This window comes from Crinia signifera, chromosome 3, assembly GCF_055691185.1.
Source record: "Crinia signifera chromosome 3, ASM5569118v1, whole genome shotgun sequence".
Lineage (NCBI taxonomy): Eukaryota > Metazoa > Chordata > Amphibia > Anura > Myobatrachidae > Crinia > Crinia signifera.
Genome location: NC_139219.1, coordinates 9,199,937 through 9,226,571, shown reverse-complemented (window position 1 = coordinate 9,226,571; position 26,635 = coordinate 9,199,937). Strand labels below are relative to the sequence as shown.

The following is a 26,635-nucleotide window of genomic DNA, read 5'->3' as shown; positions in this document are numbered from 1 at the left end:
GGTACGCTGCATCGGAGATGGAGTCTCCTTGCCAGGTTTCGCCTTAGGCATACTGTCCATGATAAAAGACAAAAAACACCAGCAGTTACAACACTGACACCCAAGCAACACACTTGCAGCTTTACCCACAAAGCTTTAGCAAAGCCATTTGGTATGGGCAGATAAACTCAACAATTCAGCCAGCTGAAAAGGAGATACCGTATATGCAAAGCCAATACTATGAATGGTGACAGTGTTTTAAACTTTCATCTCTTCCAATGATATTGGAAGGAAGACAGCATCAGAGTACCAGCCTCAGGAGAGGATAAATACCACAAACACCAGGCTCCAGAAGCAGGGTGTGGGGGAGAATCCCAGCAGCCTCCATCTCTAAACCCAGCAAGTGCCAGAATGGCTGCTGATTAGGACCATAATGAGGAGCTGGGACACCTGGGGCAAAAATATTTTTTTTCTTTTTTTTTTGGATTGTGGGAGGAAACCGGAGTACCCGGAGGAAACCCACTCAAGTACGGTGAGAATATACAAACTCCACACAGTTAGGGCCATGGTGGGAAACGAACCCAGGACCTCAGTGCTGTGAGGCAGTAATGCTAACCATTACACCCTCCGTACTCCTACAGCACCTGGTGTTCCTATGTGGTCACCCACTCAAGTACTAACCAGGCCCAATATACAGCATTAGCTGTAGATCCCAGGCTGTCTTCAAGCTTCCAATGATATTGGAAATAAGACATCCGCAGAGCTCAACAATCCAGCCAGCAGCAGGAGAGGAGAAATACCACACACACACACACACCAGGCTCCAGGAGCAGGGTGTGGGGGAGAATCCCAGCAGCCTCCGTCTCTAAACCCAGCAAGTGCCAGAATGGCTGCTGATTAGGACCTTAATGAGGAGCTGGGACACCTGGGGCAATCCTACATCACCTGGTGTTCCTATGTGGTCACCCACTCAAGTACTAACCAGGCCCAATATACAGCATTAGCTGTAGATCCCAGGCTGTCTTCAAGCTTCCAATGATATTGGAAAGAAGACATCAGCAGAGCTCAACAATCCAGCCAGCAGCAGGAGAGGAGAAATACCACACACACACCAGGCTCCAGGAGCAGGGTGTGGGGGAGAATCCCAGCAGCCTCCGTCTCTAAACCCAGCAAGTGCCAGAATGGCTGCTGATTAGGACCTTAATGAGGAGCTGGGACAATCCTACATCACCTGGTGTTCCTATGTGGTCACCCACTCAAGTACAAACCAGGCCCAATATACAGCACTAGGTGATTCAACGCGCCCTACGGGCGCTCTTCACACCGGCGTAAGGGGCTACGCCCCTTAATTAGTGAACATTTGTATTGTGAGAAATATGGTTAGAATTGTACGAAAGATGCCCTGTATTGCAGCTTCTGGCAGTGGGTGAGGGTCCAGCGTGGCAGCACAGGAGTACAGGACGGTGGCCCTGAGTCAGTGTCTCCTCCTACTGGGTGGGAGTTAGGGTGCATGAGAGCAGGAGGCTGGGATATGAGGCATGATAGGGGTATGTGGGCAACACAGCGTCAGCGATTACCCAGTGGTGGAAGTTACGGTTCAGGAGAGCAGGAAGCTGGGTAGTGATAGGGGTGTGTGGGCATACGGGGGACTAAAGAGGGTGGTGGACACTGTGCAGCTTCTGCCAGTGGGTGAGGGTCCAGCGTGGCAGCACAGAAATACAGGAGTCAGTGTCTCCTCCGACTGGGTGGGAGTTAGGGTGCATGAGAGCAGGAGGCTGGGCGGTAAAGCATGATAGGGGAATGTGGGCAACACAGGGTGAGCGGGTCTCCACTGGCGGAAGTTACGGGGCAGGAGAACAGGAGGCAGGGCAGTGTCCTCCCACATTGATGGCAAAAGTATTCAACATCGGCCATAAACCATCGATTATTTGAAAATCATTGATGGTCGATGGGCATCCCTAGAACTGGAGGAGGGTGGGGGACAGTATGCAGCTCCCGGCAGTGGGTGAGCATCTCCTCCCACTGGGAGGGAGTGAGCGTGCATGAGAGCAGGAGGCTGTATAATAGTAGTATGTGGGCAAGACATTGATAAAAGTTGTGGCGCTGGTGCAGAGGGCAGTGGGGAAACCTGCAGTGCCGCAGCCAGGGCCGGATTTCCCACCTAGGGGCGGTACCTGCTTGTGGTGGTACAGGATCCCCCATTGTCACGGGGGTACGTGAAATGCGGGAGCGGGGGCCGCGGTGGTCCGCTGGGGGGTGGAATTGCCGGAAGGGGGTCTGCAAATTGCGGGAGGGGGGGTGGTGTGTGGGGATCCGCGGTTAGCGGGAGGGGGCGGGGGTCCGCAAATCGTAGGCGGGGGGCGCGGGGGGGCTTGAATCGTGGGAAGGGGGGTCCGCAAATTGCGGGAGGGGGGTTGTCGGGGTTAGTGAATTGCGGGAGGGGGGGTTGCGGAGGTCCGTGAATTGCGGGAGGGGCGCGTGGGGTGCCGTGAGTCAAGGGGGGGTGGTGCGGGGGTCCGTGAATCACGGGAGGGGTCATGAATCGCAGGAGGCGGGGGTCGTGGGGGGCTGCGAATCGCAGGAGGGGGGGTGTGGGGGGTTGCCGTGAATTGCATGAGGGGGGCGTGAATCAAGGGAGGGTGGGCGCAGGGGGGGTGGTGGTGCGGGGGTCCGTGAATCGCGGGAGGGGGGGTCGCAAATCGCGAGAGGTGCCGAGGGGGCCCGCAAATCGCGGGAGGGGGGCGCTACGGGGGGGTTTCGTGAATCGCGGGAGGGGGGGTCGTGGGGGGTTGCGAATCGCAGGAAGGGGGGTGTGGGGGGTGCTGTGAATTGCGTGAGGGGGGCATGAATCGCGGGAGGTGGGGTCCCCGAATGTGTGAATTAGGGGGCGGTCGCAAATCGCGAGAAGTGCCGAGGGGGCCCACAAATCGCAGGAGGGGGGCGCTACGGGGGGGTTCCGTGAATCGCGGGAGGGGGCGGCGCAAATTGCGGGAGGGGGGTCGCAAATCACAGTAGGGGGGGTGTGCCGTGAATCGCGGGAGGGGGGGTCGCGGGGGGCCCTTTTAATGCCGGGAGGGGGGGGGTCGCAGGGGTCCCGCGAATCGCGGGAGGATGCCGGGTTCCTGCGAAACGCGGGAGGGGGCTCGCGGGAGGGGTGGCTGGGGTCCCGCGATTTGCGGGAGGGTCGCGGGGGTCCCGCGTTTTGCGGGAGGGGGTGGTTGCGGAGGTCCAGCGAATCGCGGGAGGGGGTGGTCGGGTCTGGGACGGATATTAGACAGCACTTACATCGACAGCCATTACATCGACACCATTAGTTCGACAGCTCAATAGGTCGACATGGTTTTAGGTCGACATACCATTAGGTCGACATGTCAATATGTCGACAGCTCATTAGGTCGACAGCTCATTAGGTCGACATGTTTTTAGGTCGTCACTGCCATTAGGTCGACAGAGTCTATGTCGACAGTCAAAAGGTCGACATGGGTTTTTTCACTGTTTTTTGGCCGAAATGTCGACACAGTCGACATGGACACAGTTTGAAGTGTACCGCAGTCGCTCGCTATGCTTCGGGCACGGTGCCTCGCTGCGCGCGGCACACTATTTTATTCTCCCACCACGCCCTAGTGGATAGTAGGGCATGAAATACCGCCTGTCGGCACATGTCGGCTCAATAAACAGTGAAAAAACTCATGTCGACCTTTTGACTGTCGACATAGACACTGTCGACCTAATGGCAGTGTCGACCTAAAAACATGTCGACCTAATGAGCTGTCGACCTAATGAGCTGTCGACCTAATGAGCTGTCGACATAATAACATGTCGACCTAATGGTATGTCGACCTAAAACCATGTCGACCTATTGAGGTGTCGAACTAATGGTGTCGATGTAATGGCTGTCGATGTAAGTGCTGTCTAACAATAGTCCGGATACCGTGGTGGTCCCGCGAATCACGGGAGGGGGGGTCGCGGGGGTCCCGCGACTCGCGGGAGGGTGGAAAGCGGGGGTCCCGCGAATCGCGGGAGGGGGGGTCACGGGGGTCCCGCGAATGGCGGGAGGGGGGGTCACGGGGGTCCCGCGAATGGCGGGAGGGGGGGTCGCGGGGGTCCCGCGAATCGCGGGAGGGGGGGTCGCGGGGGTCCCGCGAATCGCGGGAGGGGGGTCGCGGGGGTCCCGCGATTCGCGGGAGGTCGCGGGGGTCCCGCGATTCGCGGGAGGGGGGGTCACGGGGGGTCCCGCGAATCGCGGGAGGGGGGGTCGCGGGGGTCCTGGCAGAGGGTGTGGGGGAGAATCCCAGCAGCCTCCGTCTCTAAACCCAGCAAGTGCCAGAATGGCTGCTGATTAGGACCTTAACGAGGAGCTGGGACACCTGGGGCAATCAGAGAGCAAGCCTCAGCACTTCCCCAGGGGTGGGGGAGGGACTAACCTACAGCACCTGGTGTTCCTATGTGGTCTCCCACTCAAGTACTAACCAGGCCCAATATACAACATTTCCAATGTGTATGGCTGTAGGTTCCCAGGCTGTCTAACCTCCCCCTCAGGCATCAACCCCCGGGACATAGCCTGACTAATTGTCCCTGGTGATCTAGTGGAAAGGTGGAGCAGTCCAGACCCCCACTGCCTGCCCCCCCCCCGCTGACTCCCATACAAACGGGGGGGGGAATCGCTGCTTACCTGCCCGGGGACGGAGTGCAGCATGCGGGAGCCTCCGAGAGAGGGTCCCGCGACGGAAGTCCCCAGCCCAGTCGCCAGCGCTGCCGTCGCCGCCGAGTGATGGAGCTGCGCTGCCGGTGATTCACTAAAAGAGCACCCGCCGCAGCAGCTCTAACCCATGGCTGTTCTAACAGCCGCGATAATGGTGCTGCTCTCTCCTTGGCACCAAAGAAAAAACTGGTGACCCAGGGTCAGGGGGCGGGTTATGAGGGAGAAGGGAGGCAGGGAGCATGCAGGGTACATTTTTGTAACCCTTTGGTGCACGCTCGGCTACCTCACCTCTCATACCCAGCGTGAACTCCTGTGCCCCCTAGTGGACGAAAAAGAAATTAAATTTTATGCACCTTGTATAAATAACCTTTTTGCACCTTGCTTAAATAAAAACGTATATTTTTTAACCACCCAGCAAACACCATTCATTATTACACACACCACCCTAAGGAGCAAAGCGCAGCACTACCAACAGAAAAACCATTAGGCAAAGAAGATTAATGACCATTGATAGGTAAAACTATCGATGGCCATCCATCAAATAGTTTGTTACTATCGATGGCTGGTTGCAGTATGAACATTGATGGCCATCCCTAATCTAGATAGATCACTTAGAAATGGAGCAGTAATCTCCCCATGTTTATGGCCCATAACTCTCTCTGCACACGTTACATTTGCCGTGCACATGGTATTGTCTGCTAGGGCAAGCTTCAAAAAGTGATACAGTGGAGAGTGATAATAAAACAGGTCAATCAGCTCCTAACTGTAAGTTTTCAAACTAGCCTGTAACATGACAGATAGTTTGTTTATCCCTCTCCATTTAATCACATTTTGATACATCTGACCCAGTGAGAGAGATTTGGCTTTTGCGATCAACTCTGAATAAGGTCCAACGTCCCCAACCCTCCAGCAGCCTAAACCTAACCCTCCCTTCCTGAAGCCTAACCAAAAGGGCCGTAACCCCCACCACCTACCACAGCCCAATCCAACCCAACCATCCCCAGCACAGTTACACTTAGGATTCTGGTGTCAGGATTCTTACAGGTGTCGGTGTTCTAACCGCCGGCATACCATCCATCAGAATGCCAAATACACCCCAAACACGTGCTCGTTTTCTTTTGCACTACAGTTTATTAATAATCCATTCACGCTCTAAAAAGGGCCCGCGCCTCCCTCGCATGCGATAAACCGCCACCTACGACACATTGTATTCCCTCCTTTGCATACGTCACAGCGAGGGCTGCGGGATCCAACAAGTCATTACTGCAGCCCTTGCGATCTCCAGATCCGATGCCACCGGGACCACACAACAGATCGGAATCGGAGGTTAGGTACACCATAAAAGTGCCCAAATCATATAAGTGTATGGGCACCTTACTTACTACATTTTCCCTCTGTCGCTGCATCTTAACAACCTCCTAATATTTCTATCAAAAGAATTAGATAGAAAAAAAAATGAATATGATTTGTGCATGCGCAAATATCTTCAGCACGGCCACACGATACACATGCGCAGAAGCACGGCTGGTTGGGGGTGGGCGGGACCATCGAATCAACATCAAGTGTTTACCATTTGATGGCGGGAAACATCGGAATGCCGCCATCGTATGGTAAAAGTACCTCCATCAAAACAAAACCATCTATTAGTAAGAAACACAATGCGATGTCCATCCCTAATTCTTACCTTCTGCGCATCTCCCCAAATGTGCATTTTCCCGCAAAATATAACCAAGGCTCATTGACCAACATGTTATACTTTCGTATATAGGGGAAACCCATACATCACCAATGGAATGGGACAATATGATGATTTTATAAGGATCGCCCTAAACCAGTGGTCAGGGAACAGGGGTAAATTACCCCAATTGGGGTAAAAATGTAATTCCTGGGGGTAATGGAATGTCGCACTGCCGAGACACAGCCGGGCATGCATATGAATCTATATGCATGTCCGGCTGTGTCTCAGCAGCGCAACTGTCCATTACCCCCAGGAATTTCATTTCATTGCATATAGAATCTATATATAGATTCTATATGAACGCCCGGCTGTGTGTGTTACAGTACTGTAGTGTACAAGCACCTGATGCAGTGCCGGCTGTGTGTGTTACAGTAATGTAGTGTACAAGCACCTGACGCAGTGCAGTGCGGGCTGTGTGTGTTACAGTACTGTAGTGTACAAGCACCTGATGCAGTGCATGTGTACAACACACTTTCCTGCGTGATGCCCCAGGCCCCGCCTCCAAGTTTGCCTGCTTCTTCAGTAGAGCAGACTAGTTGCTGCGCCACCTCAGCAGCGCACAGACTGTCACTATCATCTTGAAATACTGACACGAATAGTTGCCTGGACGTCACATTATCAATGGCTATACCACACGCAGCCTGGCTGTGATACATGAATGATCATCAATGGCTGCCAGGCGGTGTACCGTACTAGCAGGATATATCCTCAATTTCTGGGGGTACAGCGTTCATTACAATTATATGATTTCCTTCCTTTCAAATCAAAGGGGTAACTTCGCCGTATCTATATATAGTTTGGGGTACAAGGTCCCAGACCCCTGCCCTTAACCATTTCTGGTTTAGGGGCTTGATGACGCAATGACCATGACAATGACATCATCACCACCACCACATACCTCCTGGACTTTCCTCTTAATGTATGATTGCTATTACCTGTGTGGAAACACCTTTCTTACCCATTTACCTGTTTTAAACAGGTGATGGCAATCACACATTACCAGGGAAGTCCAGAAACAGAGCAAAGTGTCCCTCCTGGAGAGGGGCATGTTGGGAAGTATGCCACCACCATCCTAAATATGGGAAAATGGGAGTGACTATGCTCCATGTCCATTCCCCCAGCGCCACTGACTTGAGATCATTCACAGTGTGGGGCCCCTGGGAGCATCCTTCCACGCTAGCGGGGCCCTGACCGCGCAGAGCCGTGTGACGTCACCTGTATCACTCCGCAGCCCGGCTCATCATCGGCTATTATCTCAGCCCGAACTACAGCTCTCTCTCGAGTCCGGCGCTGCTGTGAGCAATTTCTTTGTCATCGCTGAATAAAGCTCGTTGAAACAAGTAGTATGAGGAGCGCGCTGGAGGCGACTTCGGACTACATTTCCCGCGATGCTTTGCGGCTGCCAGCTGTAGTATGAGGAGCGCGCTGGAGGCGACGTCGGACTACATTTCCCGCGATGCTTTGCGGCTGCCAGCTGTCATTGGCTGTGGAGGGGCGGGGTTTCGTGACAGGTGAGGGCGGTGGAAGCGGCTGCGCACGGCGGCCCCCTAGCTGCCGGCATACGGACGTGCAGCAGTGCTGCGGTGCTGCTGCTGTGCCGGGATCATGTGGGTGTTCGGCTACGGCTCTCTCATCTGGAAGGTGGACTTCCCCTATGAGGAGAAGCTGGTGGGCTACATCACGTGCTACAGCCGGAGGTTCTGGCAGGGGAGCACTGACCACCGGGGGGTCCCGGGACAGGTGAGTGTGTGTGTCTCTGGCCATAGGGAGCAGGGTCACTGGGGCTTTGGGCACATTTGCTGTCTCATAGGCTTCCTGGCCCTGGTACCCGGGCTCTTTTTATTGGGCACCAATGAATAGCATTACCTGCTTGGCCAATGTCCACAATATGGGGGCAGGGGTTGTGGTGCCGCATAAGCTGCACTTAGGGTGGGCTAGCAACAGGCGCTGAATAGTTGCCTATCGCTAGACTCCAGGTGTGTAACCGTACCACCCACACAGGCGCCATGCCAAGGAGGTGTCACGCTACGTTGGTGGCATCATCCATTGTGTCATGTATGGGAATACTCGCCACAGTGGGGCTTTAAATTACAGTGTGTAATATAGGGGCACATTTGGGCCAAAATGACCTATTTTAGGGTAATAAAACTCATTGCTTATGATAAATTATGCTCCAGCCAATCCGCTCCCAGCTGTCATTTCTCAAACACATGACTGTTAGTAGCTGGACACATGACCGCAGCTGATTGGCTGGAGCTTTATCACTCATTGGTAAATGAGCCCCTTAAGATGCCCATACACTAGTTCGAGGTGTCGCATGCGATACCCCAGCTCACCAGGGTAAGATAAATCCTTGTGGCAGCAGTGACAATATGTGGGAACAATGCACGGCGCTGCACATCAGATCGGAATCACAAGTAAATGACCTACAATTTGACATATTTCACACGATTGATCGGTGGAATGCGTTTACTTATTGCATTGACCCAGTAGAATTCAATCAATTGTATAACGTTGAATCAGAATGCCACGCCAGTGGGTTAAGCAGGTATTTCCTGACGGGGTTGTGCGTACTGTGTGACACACCATCATTCTTGTATCATTGGAGATTCCTCTGTGGTCTCTTACATTTGTACTAAAGAATTCGGTATGGAATACCTTCAGTGCACATGGTTTTTTTCCATCGAAGAAGGATTTTGTCAAAAAGAGTGAACTAGAATAAGGCCCAATGTCAGCAGTGACTCTACATTTTAACCAGATGTCGGGATCCATGTGGGATTGCACCTGGGATTGCAGCCCATATTAATGCACTAAAGTCTAATTCTACTGAAAATGTTTTGGATGTAATACATTTTTGAAGGAATGATTCATTCAGTAAAGATAAAATAAGGTTATTGTGCTCCTATCTTGGGTGTGGTCGGGATTCCGATGGTCAGTAGTCCGACATCGGAATGCTGACTGCCGGTACCCCGACACGGGTGTGAGTGTAACGAAGCCCATCTCTGTGGCTTACTGCGCTCATGACCGGTTCTAATCTCTATCTATGGGGGTCGTGGAACCCCACAAAAGAGAGAATAGCCCCTGTCAGTCTGGATCCTGACTGACGTATTCAAGGTGTCTTGGAAATGTGCCGGTCACTCCTGGGCGATGGCTACTGAGAAGGACAAAGGGAGTGTTGCTGAAGAGGTTGTGAACTTGGATGCTTTATTGCTCACATTGGCAGCCATACGCTGACAGATTCTGCACCGAGGATGGTGTGACCCGTAGCTGCCTCTAAAGACACATCAGTGACTAAACGCTTATAATGGGTTGACCCACAGATCCAGTGCAGTACATCTCTCCTGCCTGGGGTGTTGTGCTCTGCTGTGGTGCTTCTAGCACATTCTGGTCTGTATCTCAGCTTTGAGATACAGACCAACATGGGATAGAAGCCCCACTGTAGAGAGCAACACCTCAGGCAGGAAAAGGAACGGCACTGCTTGTGAGAGAGGCAGGGAGCTAGGATGAACACCACAAAGGTATAAAGTCATACATTGCCACGTGCTACACCGGCAAAAGACCCAGACATGGCTGCAGAATTGTCCCTCTCAGAATCAGCCCAATGGGCAATAGGTGTAAAGGTTCTCTATAAGAGACAAATTGTGTCATGACCCAATAGAGTAATTTCATCATCACAGCGGTGCTTTCTACTCCCCATAATACGAATGCCCGACTCCACCACTTGTTTGAGATGCCAAAACCTTTAGTGTAATTGGTTATAAGAATTTGGTGTAGTGCCTGAGGCTTGCCGCTTAGATTTGATGGTTGATTGTTTATATGCTTTTGGTGGCTGATGTCCAGAAGGTTTACATCCAGAATTTGGGTTTAGTCCACATTTATCTTGCACCCAAGTAGGGCACTGAATTCCTGGGTCTTTGTGTGCGAGTTTGGCAGGGGGTCATACGGCTTGTAGTGGCGAGCTAAATACGCAGCCGCCCCTGGTTGAGTTTGAAAAAACTCAGGAGCCCGAGGTGTGCTCCCCACCACCAGTGCTGTGCCTAAACACGTGCAAAGGAGGCCGTGCGATCGAGTGGGTCCGTCTCCGAAGAGACAGGGCCCCGTTTTTCCCCTAACCCCTCTCAACCATAAGGCTGAAGAGGGGAAAATAGGGAACGGTGGGTCCTCTTCGCCGAAGCTCAGAGAGACCCTCATTCCTCAACCCCCGAAAGGGTTAGGACGGTGGGTCCTCCGCACCCCGTGGTTTGGAGGAACCCGCAGTGGACTTCCCTCCGCCTTACGGCTCGGGGTCGTCCTCAAGGGGACCGAAGCTCTCCCCAAAAGGCGAGAGCTTCGGCACATTGGGGAAATGGAAGGCCCAGACGGGTCGACCACACTACCCAAAAAAAGTGACAAACTACAAAAAAATACAAGGAACGTGAAAAGTGACAAACGTGAGAGGGGGAAGAGAAATAAATAATAAAGGACCCTAGCCAGAAGGCCAGGGTGGGGGTGTGAAAAATTGTCCTACCCCATCCAAAAGGACGAGGTAAGGACGTGAAGCGCATACCTAGAGGGAAAGTGCGCAGTGCTAGTGCCATACTAGTGCATGGTGATTTTGGGATCACCCGTGCATGTTCGGCACCCCCGAGTTTCCCCGGGGGCACAGTGCAGCCTCGGACTCCAAGCAGCCAGCCAGTCAGCGTCCGACCAAGTGTTTCTCCGCTCAGCCAGTGGGCCCTTTCCGACCCCCGGCATGGGAATGGATACTCCACCGGGCTTTTTCGGTGAGTCTCCCCCGCAGAGGCCCAAATAGACCACCTGAGGAAGAAGAAACCACCTACTCAGTCCCGACGTTTCACCTCTCCCAGGGATTGAGTACTGGGCTGGGCTTTTCGCTGTCTCCCTGGCCGAGGGCGACATGTTACCCCCGGACCAGAGAGCAATCTACTCGGTCCCAGCTTTTCCCTTCTTCCTGGGAGTGGATACTAGACCGGGCTTTTCGAGTGACTCTCCCACAGAGGCAAAGACCCCTGAACAAGAGCCCCATCTCAAAGCCCGATGCTTCTCCCCTCCCTACCAGGTAAAGAATGGTATTCCCTCCCTAGCAGGGCATCGATACTCAGCCATTCCTAGCACTCGCCCAGAACATGAGGTGATTACTAATCCTCAGCTCAGTAACAAGATGCTACGGTACTGCTTTTCTCTATTCTCTGCCAGGGGGCGGTCCAGACTCAACTGATAAGAACAGCCAGCCATATTATGACGTTATTTATAAACCCTTGTTTTCATCATTCTCTTGTGTACAAATGCGTTCTCTGCTTCTTGTATACTAGAGGAGACCAAATTTTCCTTTAGACATAGTTGATATCAGTGGGAGATCTCCCCTGGCAACTATGTAGCACATGCAGTCATGGTTTCCTCCGGAGCAGACGTAAAAGGCAACTGGCAAGTGCCCCCCATCACTGTATTGGTACAGAATATTACAGGTGTACCCATCTGTGATTGGCCACAAGCTCTCATATGTTAAATCAAAGTGATACAGCACCTGCACATTGGCCCTTATTCAGATCTGATCACAGTACAAATTTGGGTACTTATGAGTTATCTGGGCGCCCGATTTTTTGATTGTATGCCTTAAGTTAAGGCATACAATCAGATGCGATGCGATATCGCATCGCATGCGACCATCGGATGCGATGACCCGATTTTTCCATAGGAATCAATGTTAAAATGGACTGAGTCCATTTTAACATGGAATTCAATGGGAAAAAGGGGTCCTTTTCATACCCCTACTATCCAAGTGGGCATGGAGTTGGATCTAAACCTGTGGCGAGCGTAGCGAGCCACCGAGCCCCGCGAGGGGACGGTATTCTGTGTCCCCTCGCGGGGCTCGCTACGCTCGCCACGCTTCGGGCTCGGTGGCTCGCTACGCTCGCCACAGGTTTATATCCAACTCCATGCCCACTTGGATAGTAGGGGTATGAAAAGGACCCCTTTTTCCCATTGAATTCCATGTTAAAATGGACTCAGTCCATTTTAACATTGATTCCTATGGAAAAATCGGGTCATCGCATCGCATCCGATGGTCGCATGCGATGCGATGTGCCCGATGCGACACGATTTAGAAATCGGGCGCCCAGATAACTCACAAGTACCCAAATTTGTTCTCAAAATGGGCAAAACCATACTGCACTGCAGGTGGGGAAGATGCAACATGTGCAGAGAAAGTTAGATTTATGGGAGTTATTTTGTTTCTGTGCAGGGTAAATACTTGCTGCATTATTTTTACACTGCAATTTAGATTTCAGTTTCAACACACTCCACTCAAGTCTAACTCTCTGTGCATGGGTCTGTTGGCACAGATATCAGTGATGCCTTTTGGTAACATTATTAGGGATCTGTGTAGAATGTATGTTAGTAGGAGGTGGCTCTGATGGTACAATGAGGACTCCAGCACTGAGGTCTGGGACAAGAGTCTGCTTCAGGTAATGAGGGGGCTGTATGCTGTACATTGGAGGGGCATATTTCATTAGTGACCGCTTTACTAAAGGTAGCATCACCCTTTAACAAGCAGGGGAACATACACAGCCACATCTTGATAGAATTGGCCCATAAAGGTTGGGCTTCGGCGGTAGTTCCTGGCGGATCAGGTTTGATGCTGTTGTTTGAATTGGATTGCATACATACTGTAAATCTGTGAGTCCGGGATGAGTTTGGGCCACGAGTGGGGGCGAGATGAGGTGACATTGCCGGGATTTCCACACCACTGCAGCAGCAATTCCCCTCACGGATGATCGAATTGAGCCCTCTGACAGATATTTTGAACTGCATCATACTTTGTTTACTACTGTATGTAGGTCGGCTATATTACACATTCCTAGATACTATAATTGGTACTTGTGTATTATCACGGCGCCCACAATTTCCATTGTAGGGCGTTGTACAACCAAAAATCGCATCGCATGCGATATGATCACATTCGATGCGACGCAATTGGACCCGATTTTTAATTGTACAGGCACCCAGATGCCTGATTCCTATGTTACATGCCCCCCCCCCCAGACCCGATTTTTGATTGTACACCCACCCTGATGGGTAATGACTATGTTAAATGCCCCCCCATTGTTAACGCCACCCCACTATCAATGCCAACCCAAAGCGTGGCGAGCGGCGGTACGCGTCCTCCAACCTTTTCATACCCCCACTATCCACGTCAGCATGGAGTGGATTATATATACTGTGGTGAGCCACCGAGCCCGAAGCATGGCGAGCGGACGCGGATGACTTCACATATATTCTGCGTCCCCTCGTGGGGCTCGCCACGCTTAGGGCTTTAACATACTCATTATCCATCAGGGTGGGTATACAATTAAAGATTGGGTCTGGGGGGTGGCATTTAACATGGGAATAAGCCCAAATCAGCCATGATCGCATCGCATGCCATTATAATGGCATGCGATGCGACGCGATATTAAAATTGTATACTCAGCCCGGGGAAAGGCTCAAATCGGGTCGGTCCCATCGCATACCTTAATTAATGGTATGTGATGCGATGGGCGCTGTGATAATACACAAGAACCCTATAATTCCTTATTATGTGCATGAAGGAGTTCAGTTTTACCCTTCTTATACACCACCTTGTTATAAAGGGCGGGATGTTGTAAAACTAGCCGCCCCCCTTCGCCGGACATCGCATCATTAATAACGGCATATGTTGTAACCTATGCGGTTATTAACGCAAGGGACAGCTCTTGCGATAAGAGCTGTCCCTTGCGATGCGGTGCCGGCACTAGACTTCCGGGTCTGTGACCCGGGAGTCCATCTGCGCATGCGCAGACCCCGGCGCCGGCCGCAGGGCACGCTGGGAGAAATCCGTGACGGATCCCTCAAACAGCGCTGCGGTAAGAAGCCCATAGGCTTCTGCAGGGAATCGCCAGCTTTTGCTGGCGATTCCCTCCGCAGCGCTGTCTCTGCGGAGGGACAATACAGCATACAGAAATGCGGTTAAAACCCCGATAACGGGGTTTTTACCGCATTTCTGTGATAGAGAATCTCCCCCAAAATCTGCATCCATGTAAGGGACAGTTCTGTGATATCACTAACTCCCAAGCTGGACCAATGAGAGGGAAGCTATTCAGGGTAATGGGAATGGGCAGAGCAGTGGTTCTTAAACGTGGTCCTCAGGACCCCACACAGTATGTGTTTGGTCATCAGTACAGGTGTACTCATTACTCACTGACACATGTTAAAAGATCCACAGGTGGAGCTAATTATTGCACCTCCGGATCGCAGTGAAGTGGATCACACATTGATGGCATGTACCAAACCCTGTGTAACAACACCCCTGTTGTGTACCACACTTCGGCCTGGGTCTAAGTTGTACACAACGGCTCTCCTGGCTATAGTTTTACCAGCCCTTAACGGTGCACCATGGTACTGGCAGTATTAATGTAGAGGGGATCCCATGGTTTTTCTTTACCCTTCCAAGGACAAACTCCATTCAAATTTACCATACAGAGAAGTTGTCTGGCTGAGAAAACAGAATTCTGCTACTCCTCAATGAAAGCTGACCATACAGCAGATCATTGTAGGCCCAAACGCACTATTTTGACAGGTGGTGCGATCAGTTGTGTTCACATTGTGAGGTATTTTTCTATATCATTACCATGCGCGGGTCAAGATGTCGATCTTCATATCATACATGCCACACGTATGATTCGTCAGCTTTGCTTGCGTTCGTAAGCAGATCATATATGCTCGAATCTGATGCGAGTAGTCCTGGTTTACGTGCCTAGTTCACACACTGAACTAGGTGCGTTGTCGCAGAAAACGCACCTAGACCCTATTACAGGCCTGGCCGACCTGTGGCTCTCCAGATGTTGTCAAACTACAAATCCCATCATGCCTTGCCACATTTTCGCTATAAGGGAGTGTTAAAACTGTGGCAAGGCATGCTGGGATGTGTAGTTTCACAACATCTGTAGAGCCACAGGTTGGCCTGTCCTGCGGGCCTATTACATCTAGGAATACATATGTTATATTGCTCCAGTAAATTTAAGGTACAAGGTATTCTAATCCGCATTTACAGCATTGCCAGTAAATGAAATATTTGGCCTTATTCTTGGTTCTGTAAGCTGAGCCCAATTCATTGGTTCCGAACGAATGTATCATGAAGTGATTGGTTCATACTGTACCACAGAACCGCTGCCTTCGTACACTCAGCGCCACTCTATTTATATACCCGTGTCTGTTAATGCAAATATGTAATCAGCCAATCCTATGGGTGCATTCTGTCCCGTTACTTATACGCTTGCAGACTAGTGGTTATTTCACCTTTTTACTGCACGATGAATGTTAACTCAGCAAAGTTTTGCACTATTGACCTTGGTTTGTTTTTCTTATGCCCCAAAGCCTATATTTTAGTAGCTTATTTCGGTAGTTCTACGACCCCCTGCTAGAACACCATGTGTGTCACAGATGCTTACCCGAACCTGACTGAGCATCACTGATAGAAATGCAATGCGCTAACAATAGAACACAGAAGCTACCAGCAACACGTGTGTCAAATGTTAATCTCTTAATGAATGTTACGATATGTTTGTGTTTTTTTAGTTATTCTTTATCTCTTGAAGCTAGGGCTTTGTGTTTTTGACTCTTTTACTTTTGTACCCTTATATCTTCTATAAATAAATAAAAATTTAGCTTGATCATAATTTCACATAATTTATTTAAAAACCTTTTTTATTTTTTTATTTACAGTATATAAATCATACAAGCTTCACCCTCACAAGCGCCTTTATGTTATATTGTAGGGATCTTCTACTTTCATCCTCAAATCTAACTACCTGCTCTCATGCATTATTATGACACCTGCTCTCATGCATTATTACAACATTACAATCTGCATAATTTTTTCATGCATTTTATAATATGAAAACAGTCGGACAACGCTAAATGCATTAACACATATTAACACGTATATTCATTTACAGTTGAAGCTGCCTTCTTGTCGGAAAGATGGCAGTTTCCGACTCATTTAGGTCGGAGGAGGTTCCGACCTATTCGATGCTGGGTGCTTTTTTGTGACCTGTTGGAATGCTACAACCAGGTGTATTGGCAGAATAGCAGCGGATCCACCTGTTTTTGAAGGAAACGCGGACAAATCTGACAGGTTTTGGCCCCTTTTTACAGCAATCTCAATCCAGTTTGAAAAGATGTTGGATTGGGGCAGGGAGGATGGCGCCGGGTAAGCAGCAGCTCATCTGGCACCGTCCCGCCACCCTGCCACTTCGCGCTGCCTCCCGTCCTTATCACGCCGCCGCTCAGCCGGTACCGGTGCCAGCCGGGTGAGCAACAATCAGTGTCCAAATCCGACATTCGGATTTGTCTGCTGATTTTGAATGGGTAGTGACTGATCCATTCCGACAAATGAATGTTGGAATGGATCAGACACTAATTGAATATATACCATTAAATCCAAGATAATCTCCCCAACCTAATTGTTCACAGCTTTGTGGCACTGGATAACAGGCTATTTAATAACGCAGAGGTTCAGGAGACTCCGAAATCCCTGTTAAGTACCGCCTTCAGGCTGCTTTCGGGGCTAATTGAATAGTCCGGGGGTCAGTTAGCCTGCGGTATATTACCATGGCTAATTGAATTCCCCCCTAGTATAATGCACAAATGATAATTAGATATTTAATGGTGTGTTATGATGTAATTCAGCAATAAATCAGGAAACTACTTCATTAGACATAATATTATCTTGTTGCAGTGGCAGCTCCTACTGTACACAAGTCTCTGGCTTCTAGAAGCTGCATCAGCTGCAGACCCTAGGAGCACATTACAGCTGGCAGGGAAGCTTGCAAATGTGCACATACCCCACCTTCTTCCGTGCAGCTTCCAGGGACTGTCATTGGCTGCAGCCCCTGGGGACACATTACGGTTGGCAGGTATACACCACCAGCCATTCCCCCGCAGCTGAGAACTGCAACGGGCTGCAGCCTTAAGCATGTTTTAGGCGCTGGCAGATAGGAAGGGGTGTGGCTTCCCAAGGTTAAACACTATCTGCAGATTGCATTGTACATTGCCTCTCCAGCATGTGATTAGCAGGTAGGTCTTCCAATGAAAAGCCACTGCAATTACTGTGGGCGCAGTGGTCTGGGTATATGACTTGTAAGGGCTTTCTGCCTTTGTTTGCATTTTGTCAAAAAAGTATTTCAAGATTTTTAATAACCAAAATGATATACAGTGGGGAGTGCATTGTCCCATATACTTCGCAGTGGTCCTTAGTCTATATCAGGGGTTCTCAAACTCGGTCCTCAGGACAACACTGTGTTCATTTGTTCCTGGTCACCCGGCAGGTGCACTCATTACTCCTTGAGACTTTTTAAAAGATCCACAGGTGGAGCTCATTATTTCACTTGTGATTCTGTGAGGAGACCTGCAAAACATGCCCTGTGTGGGGTCCTGAGGACCGAGTTTGAGAACCTGTGCTGTATTTTGTTATGACGATGGCTTTCACTGATTGTATGGGTACTCTTTACCTAGAAGGGTGCCCATCGCAGGCATCGCATGTACATCGCATGCCATTATAATGGCATGCGATGCGACCGATGCGATGCCAGCGATTTTACATAGAAATACATGTTAAAATGTAAATCGCGTCGGTCGCATCGCATGCGACCAAAAAATCGCATGCGATGCGACCAACGCGATTACCGCGATTTCCCATAGGGAACAATGTTAAATGGCCCACAGAGGCCAAATGGGCACCCAGAAGTGTGAAATGGGCCCCCCAATTGTTAACGCCACCCCACGATCAACGTCAACCCGAAGCGTGGCGATCGCAGCGGTACGCGTCCTACGACCTTTTCATACCCCCACTATCCACGTCGGCGTGGAGTTGAGAATAGAAAGTGTGGCGAGCGCAGCGAGGGGACGCGGATACCTTCACAGGTATCCGCGTCCCCTCGCGGGCTTCACAGGTGTCCGCGGGGCTCGCTGTGCTCGCCACACTTCGGGCTCGGTGGCTCGCTGCGCTCGACACACTTTCTATTCTCAACTCCACGCCGACGTGGATAGTGGGGGTATGAAAAGGTCATAGGACGCATACCGCCGCCCCTCGCGGGCTCGCTCCGCTCGCCACGCTTCGGGTTCACGTTGATCGTGGGGTGGTGTTAACAATTGGGGGGGGCCATTTCACACTTCAGGGTGCCTATTTGGCCTCTGTGGGCCATTTAACATTGTTCCCTATGGAAAATCGGGTCAATTGGGACATTTAACATTGTTCCCTATGGGAAATCGCGATAATCGCGTCGGTCGCATTGCATGCGATTTTTTTGGTCGCATGCGATGCGACCGACGCAATTTTTTACCTTGCGATGCCCAAAATCGTGGGCGCCCTTCTAGGTAAAGAGTACCATTGTATGTAACATACTGTATGTACATTTCTCATGACGGTGTGGTGTCCTCCAATAACATTTCCTTTTTGTTTTATATTTAATAGCCTGGAAGAGTGGTCACACTTGTCGAAGATCCAGAGGTAATTATTTCCTGCGTGTTACACTGCGACCAATCTGATGATGTTATTTCCTGTGCACAGTTTAAAGCCGTGTTCCGAACCCCAGTTCCTTCAGGGGCACACTAGATGTGTCTGATCTGGCCAATAGGAATGACTTACAGTGCACTTCTGCTAGTGTGTAGCACTTCTGCGCGCTTTTGCCCACCGGCATTGGGATTGTACCATCTGCTGTGCCGCATGGCAGATGAAACGCCCCAGCTGCCGACAGCACACAGTTAAATGCGGCTAATGACCGATATATTGTAAAGCCTGTACAATATATCGTGCCTGATTCAGATCTCATCACTGATGAGCAAATTTCGAATGAATGTGCATGCCTACTTTATGTATTGCGCGTGCGCGAAATGAAATAGTGACAAAAAAGCGTATTTATCAAAATCGTAAGCCCCTCGCTATTTGACTGACAGGAAGCCGTTATTTGGGGGGTGGTCACCTGCCATTTTCTGGGTGTGTCAGAAAAATCTGCCTGCACTTTAAGGAAAGGCCTGTGACATCTGCGCCGGCCTCGATCAGTCTGTCTCTGTCGCAGATGGTCATAGGGTCGGACTTGCTCACATTTCCACAGACTGGAGAAATCAATCGATGGTTTGTGAATTGCGCATGATTTGGCCGTGGATATCGAATGACGATTCATTCGCTATCCACACTATCGTTATCTGCAACTTTGCAGAAGAAGAGGGGAATGTACAGTCCTAAAATATCGGACTCAGGGGAGCACCACCAACACACAAAGATCCCCTATCCCGTAAGGGACAACACGTCTACTAAAAGTTGGTAACAGGCAACTCAGGCCGAACCCCACCAGAGTGGTGAAAGGGATCTCTTTTGACCCAATTCACACTTGGTGAGTAGGACCTTGTGCGGTTCCCAAAACCCCCCTTCAACTTTGCAGAAGAGCAATCAGCTGTGACTCAGGCCCCTTGTTCAAGCTGTACGGGTAACCGATGTATCGTTACATCAGCAGCCGTGATCCGGGGTCATCTAATGCGTACCCAGCATTACAGTCCTGGGTTTAAGGATAGTCCTACATGAGCATTGTTGACTTAATTAGAACCTAGTTATTTCATATTCTCCATCTGCTCATGGAACGGATATCCTTAAAACCTGGGCTGTACGTGTGCCTGGAGGATGAGCCTGGGGAACACTGGTTTAGAGAAACGTTTGGTATTGATTCCATGAACCATGCCACCCAGGAGTACATGTGCAACGTCTTAGCAATTGCTGCAAACTAAATAACAGCCAGCTGCCTATAGAGCAGCCACAATGCAGGCTGGGTTCCAGACACATTCACTGAACTAGTGTAGCTTAAATCCAGATATTACATGGAGCCCAGCCACCCGAATACTGGCAGATGCAATACTGACACAATCTGCCTAGCAGTAGATCAACAAATCCACATTGTTTTCACTGATTGTTCTGTCACTTTCTGTGAGCTTTACAGTTCATTAAAGTTGTCCTTATCACACCACTCCCCCCTCCTCTGTCCACTGTGTGTGTGTGTGTGTGTGTGTGTGTGTGTGTGTGTGTTCAGATATAAAGCCTTGATTGTAATTTGTTGGTTTGTGCACTACTTTCCTTTTATTTTATGTTACGCACTTTTTTTCCTGCTTTTACTTTCCAGTCATAAGTTCCACATAAATATAACAGTGTTGAGTTATCGGATTTCAGAGCAAATTACAATGACCTTTAAGTATTTATTGAGTGGCTTTCTTTTCTGAGCTTGTGTATGATTTCAAATGTTTGAAATACACATGAATCCTAAATGCAAGAGGTGTAGGTTGTTAGGTCGAATGTTATTGGTCTAGCGGCAAAAGGTCAACATGCCAATGATTGACACATAAAAAGGTAGAAATTAGTTTTTTAAATTTTTTTTTTTCTTTTAAAGAACTTTACGATCCATGTCGTCTACTAATGAGAACGGGAAAGACCTAGGTACTAAGGAAAGTTAAAATTGATGTCGAGCTATTGCTTGCGTCAGCCTATATACACCTTTTTCTTGTGTCGACCTTTTCATTATCGACTTAATAATGCACACCTAATACAAGCATTAAAAACAAATAAAACATATCCTGCAGAGCAATTTTAATACATACGATCTTGCAGGAGGTCACAAAAGGTAACAACGGTTGGGTGGTTCAAGTATTAAAGACTGCTTCGTATCCACCCACTGCGCGTTTTCCAGGTATCCTGTGAGCAATTTAGCGCCACCTGTGGATCTTTTAAAATTTGTCAGCACTGATAATGTGCACCTGCAAAACGTGAACTGTTTGAGAACCACCTGTCTAGAGATACATAGGCCGGTTCCATAAAAATATGGCTGCAAACTTCTCCAATGTTCCAAAGGACTTTTCCGTCTGTATTTTTATGTGGCAGACTTCTTTTCCTCGTGAACTGCTTTGTGTCCATTCAAACACTGCAAATCTCTATGTGGTACCCCGGATTGACAGGTGGTAATGCTGTGTGTAAACTGGTTGTAGTAAGATCTAGGAATTCAGCACTTGCTTCGCTACTCGCTCTATGTCAGTACTGGTTTCTCCACACCATAGCAGAAAGGCAAAGTTTCCCACTCCCAGACACTAATTCACAGCAAGTTTTACTAAAGTTCTCTTAAAGACAAAGCACAACTCTTTTAAGGCAGGTCAATTGACTTTGATAAGTACGGTCCTGTTCTTTATTTTTTTCTATCCCTTTCTTTAAGGATTGAATTGTAACTATTCTATCTCAACAGGGCTGTGTATGGGGTGTTGCCTACCGACTGCCAGAGGGAAAGGAGGAAGAAGTGAAAGCTTACCTTGATTTCCGAGAGAAAGGGGGCTACCGGACTACTACCGTTGTCTTTTACCCGAAAGATCCTTCAATAAAACCATTCAATGTACTTCTGTATATCGGAACGTGTGATAATCCCAACTACCTCGGTCCTGCTCCCCTAGAAGACATCGCAGAACAGATTTTTAACGCCGTCGGCCCCAGTGGGAAAAATACAGAATACCTGTTTGAACTCGCTAATTCACTCAGGAACCTGGTTCCCGAAGATGCAGACGAGCATCTTTTTTCTTTAGAAAAGTTAGTGAGGGAACGATTGGAGAGGTACCAAAACCTAAATTGCATATAATTGCAAACACCATGTGCCACAAACGGTCATCTGTAGAAATGGAGCTATGGGAATGATTCAGCCCTGCAAGCAAGGCTGCAATTTTTGCAGATGGACAAAACCATGCTGCGCTGCAGTTGAGGCAGATGTAACATGTGCAGAGAGAATTAGATTTGGGGGGAGTTATTTTGTTTCTGTGCAGGGTAAATACTGGCTGCATTATTCTTACACTACAATCAAGATTTCAGTTTGAACATACCCCACCCAAATCTCTCTGCACATGTTCCATCTGCCCCACCTGCAACGCAGCATGGTTTTGCCCGTCTGCAAAAATTGCAGCCTTGCTCGCAGGTCTGAATCAGGCCTTATGTGTACAATAGGGCTAGCTTTTATTTATGCTTAGATGAAGGAGTTACGGAAATATTTACATTTTATATGCAAAAGTTTAGCGCTTTCTCTCTGTGGTTTTAAAACCTTGACGCTGTTAAAACTCTATTTATTAAGGCCACATGGTGGCGGATATTTTAGCTTTGGTGCTCAATTAACCCGGCGAGCATGAATTGAGTACGGCGTAGACTGGTCATATTTTGCACAAATCCTACTACTGTACAATATAAAATAACTTGAAAAGAAACATAAACCGAACTTGTAGCATCACTTTGAGAATATTTCACGCCGAGCGACATCCAGTGCACTTGGTCATTGTAACACGCACTCGCATAACATTGTGCGATGAGATGATAAAATTCAGACTATGATTGAAATGTTTCTGCTTCCACATTTCATAATGTTATTTATCCTCTGCGCTGGTCTTTGTTTCCCCTCTGGTTTGCTGCAGGCCCTTGTTAATGTCCCTGGTATTCCAGCAGCATTTAAAAAAAGAAATGGTGGCAGCCTGTATAGAGATTTAGGGACCAGAAGGAAGTTTTACACAAACACATGAAATGTTTGTTACAGTACATTGCAGATTACCTGAAACACTAACTAGGACTTTGCTAGCTTAAGAGGGGGGGGGGGGGGGGGTCTATCCTGCTACCCACATGATCGCATCAGGGTAGTCTATGCAATGGATCAGTCCTCAGGACCCTACACAGCTCATGTTTTCCAGGTCACCCGACAGGTGCGCTCATTACTGACTGATGCATTTTAAAACAGGTGGAGCTAATTATTTCACTTGATTTTGGTAGAAGATTTGCGAAACATGCACTGTGTGGGGTCCCGAGGACCATCTTTGAGTACCTGTGCTCTGGGTGAATAAGGCCTAAAGTTTGCGTGGTGGAAGTTGGTAACTCTCAGGCTGATCATGTGAGGTCTACCCTTATACCAGGGGTGGGGAACCTTTTGGGGTCCAAGGGCTGTTTGCATTGAGGCATAATGCCTCGGGGGCCATTTACATTTTTTTTTTTACAAATTATCCTGCGGCAGCCGTCCCACGCTCCGGCGGCTGCCGCAGTTTATGAGTCGCCGGTAGGTGTGGTCCGGCAGCTGTGCAGGGAGTCTCATACAGGGGAAATCTCGCGAGAGGTCGGTAGCTCTCGCGAGATTTCCCCTGTACTTGACTGTTCGGCGGGTGGGCGGGCCACAAAGACCGGCTCCGGGGGCCGTATACGGCCGGCGGTTCCCCACCGCTGCATTATACAGTAGGTAGCCCTGGTAATGCTCAGATCACGGCCCAAGTGGCTCAATCTACCCAGATCCCAGTGGGCCACATTAATGCACATAGGTAATTATGTACATTCATAGCAATCACTGGCCTTAAGCATTCTCTTATTAGACTCTTTAAATCCCGCACCATACCAGTCCTTCTCCTCTGCCTTGTGTGGTGAATGGATCATTTCAAATATAAAATAGATTTAGCATTACAGTGTGCAGCTTTTAATCTTTCACCTCCAATAGATTCTGGTAAATGAGAAAAGGTCTAAGAAAATGTAGGTAAATAGTCTCTGGACTATTCTTGGTCCATATGAATTTAAAGCATTCCCTTAGAACATGATACTTGCAGATGTGACCTCACACACCTCTCCATACTGACCTGCCACTCCAAAACTAGTAGATTAGGGTCTTTTTCTTTAGATTTTGTATCTTATTCTCATTGCAGAAACCACAAAACACAACTCACCGTGCACTAGAGCTGGTGGGCTGCGATGTTAGTTTTAAACACAAAGTCGTAGATGAGGCACAGAGGAGCAGCAGAGACTGTATCACAGCGCTCTGTAGGCAGATTCAGACTCAGTCGCACTGAACTGTACCTGTCCCACAACAAGGACACACAAGACATACAACATACAACATATAAACATAAACTGGCAATGAGGCTTGTATGGCTGTAATATTTATATACTGAGACAGTATTATGGCAGCAATTGCTCATTAAAAGCCATAATACTGTCTCAGTATATAAATATTAATGTTGTATGTCTTGTGTGTCCCACAACAAAACTGATCAGTGTAATCTGGCAGAGTAGTTTTGTGACTCCCAGTTTTAACACTAATAATAAGAAGACATTTTGAGCAAAAAAAAAAAGATGTCCGCACTGCCGCGTTACCATGGGCCTGATTCGGACCCTGCTCGAGTGTTCAGAGCTCGGCAAGCAGGTAAATGCCACCCGCCAAGTTCCCACCCCTGTGCACAGTAGCACACACTTGTGTAGACCAATGTAGTGGATGGCTTAGGTGCCCTCTGTAAACCCAAGGCTCACATGTAGTGGAACAAACTGCAGCGGCACTCAAAAGGCTTCTTAGTGATAACAAATGGTATCTTTATTTCTCACACATGTTTCGGGAGTTTTCTCCCGTCATCAGGGACAAAGTCAGGGACATGTTCCACTACATGTTTTAAAACCAGTAGTGCCAGTTACATATCATGTTCTCAGTAGTGCCAGTTACATATCATGTCCCCAGTAGTGCCACTTACATATCATGTCCCCAGCAGTGCCAGTTACATATCCTGTCCCCAGCAGTACCAGTTACATATCCTGTCCCCAGCAGTGCCAGTTACACATCATGTCCCCAGCAGTGCCACTTACATATCATGTCCCCAGCAGTGCCAGTTACACATCATGTCCCCAGCAGTGCCAGTTACACATCATGTCCCCAGCAGTGCCAGTTACACATCATGTCCCCAGCAGTGCCAGTTACACATCATGTCCCCAGCAGTGCCAGTTACACATCATGTCCCCAGCAGTGCCAGTTACACATCATGTCCCCAGTAGTGCTGTTACAGATGTCCCCAGTAGTGCCAGTTACACATCATGTCCCCAGCAGTGCCAGTTACACATCATGTCCCCAGCAGTGCCAGTTACACATCATGTCCCCAGCAGTGCCAGTTACACATCATGTCCCCAGTAGTGCTGTTACAGATGTCCCCAGTAGTGCCAGTTACATATCATGTCCCCAGTAGTGCTTTTCACAAAAAAAAAAAAAAAATCCCCCACTTTCTGGAATGAATGGTTTTCAGGATAATTTGGATAACGGATATTTGGTTAAGGCAGTGGTAGCCAACCCTGGCCCTCGAGAGCTACCAACAGTTCACATTTTCCAGACAACCTAGCTGCACTCATTAATCACTGACACATTTTAAAAGATACACAGATGGAGCTAATTAGCTCACTTGTGATTCTGTGAGGAGACCTGCAAAACCTGCACTGTTGGTAGCTCTCGAGGACTAGGGTTGGCTACCCCAGGGTTAAGGGATACTCAACCTGTACTAAAAAGTCTTCATGTTTCTGCAGAACATGAGCTGTTGGGAAATGATTGTGCTTTGCAGTTTACCTTCCCAATCCATACTACCTCCAGTCTGATACTAAAGGTGTTATTGCCTTTATTGGAGAACGTACAGTACTTTATATATGGAAAAGGTCTGAAGTCTCTTCCAAGTAGCTTTTACTTTCAGGTTCCACTATTCCGATGACTGGTCAGTAACGTTATACCTCAGAACATCTGGCCTGGGGTTACGATCCTATTCACTTTAATTGTCTTTCGATAAAGGCTTGTATTTGTTTGTCAGTAAATGAACACACTTCATTCCTCACGGGTGGAAGGAGTCTCTATCCTGGCAATAAGGTGTCCACAAGATGTAATCTGTGGGAAATGAGCACATCCTTGGATTAATACCTCTTCTACAGAACTTCAGTCACTGCAATAATCTTTGTTCTCAAATGTCCGTTAATTATTTTAGTATAATAAACCTTCTTATTTAATGGAGAGCTATATTTGCCTTAATTCTCTGATCAGGTATTTTACTTTGAAAATAAAAATATACATTTGTGGTGATTCTATGACACTCTGAGGTTGATTCTGAGGATTCTGTTTGTCAATGTATGCATTGTCCTGTCGCAGGGGGAGGGATAACTGCGGTGAGGTGGTCAGAGACAGCTATTGGTAACGGTAAAGTGACCCGGAGCATGGTGAGCAAAGGGGTACACTAATTGGAGGTTCACGTGCTCAAATGTACATATTGATGGCAAAATAAAAGTGTCAATCTTTTCATGTGCCAACCATTTTTTTGTTGACATTTTGCATGTGTTGACATTTTTTCCATGTTCACCTTGTACATGACAACTC

General features: G+C 48.8%; 2 protein-coding genes across 2 annotated transcripts in view; one reads left to right on the top strand and one right to left on the bottom strand.

Moving 5' to 3' along the window:
• The window catches only part of ASB3 (ankyrin repeat and SOCS box containing 3), a 119,565-nt gene extending 111,773 nt beyond the window's left edge, over positions 1–7,792 (bottom strand). The window contains exon 1 of the mRNA XM_083175236.1: positions 7,635–7,792. The gene's annotated coding sequence lies outside the window, so the exon portion shown is untranslated. The remainder of the gene's footprint in view (positions 1–7,634) is intronic.
• CHAC2 (ChaC glutathione specific gamma-glutamylcyclotransferase 2) lies at positions 7,792–23,465 on the top strand. The gene is made up of 3 exons (XM_083175237.1): positions 7,792–8,159; positions 18,907–18,942; positions 21,710–23,465. Exons 1-3 carry the CDS (start codon positions 8,025–8,027, stop codon positions 22,091–22,093), a joined length of 555 nt encoding a protein of 184 aa, XP_083031363.1. The 5' UTR covers positions 7,792–8,024; the 3' UTR covers positions 22,094–23,465.
• Positions 23,466–26,635: the final 3,170 nt, after the last annotated feature.

Bases quoted from the DNA above. Each gene is read 5' to 3' on its own strand.
- CHAC2 (XM_083175237.1), top strand. From the start codon at position 8,025: ATGTGGGTGTTCGGCTACGGCTCTCTCATCTGGAAGGTGGACTTCCCC. The intron at 8,160-18,906 runs GTGAGTGTGTGT...TATATTTAATAG, and splicing joins ACCGGGGGGTCCCGGGACAG to CCTGGAAGAGTGGTCACACT. The intron at 18,943-21,709 runs GTAATTATTTCC...CTATCTCAACAG, and splicing joins CACTTGTCGAAGATCCAGAG to GGCTGTGTATGGGGTGTTGC.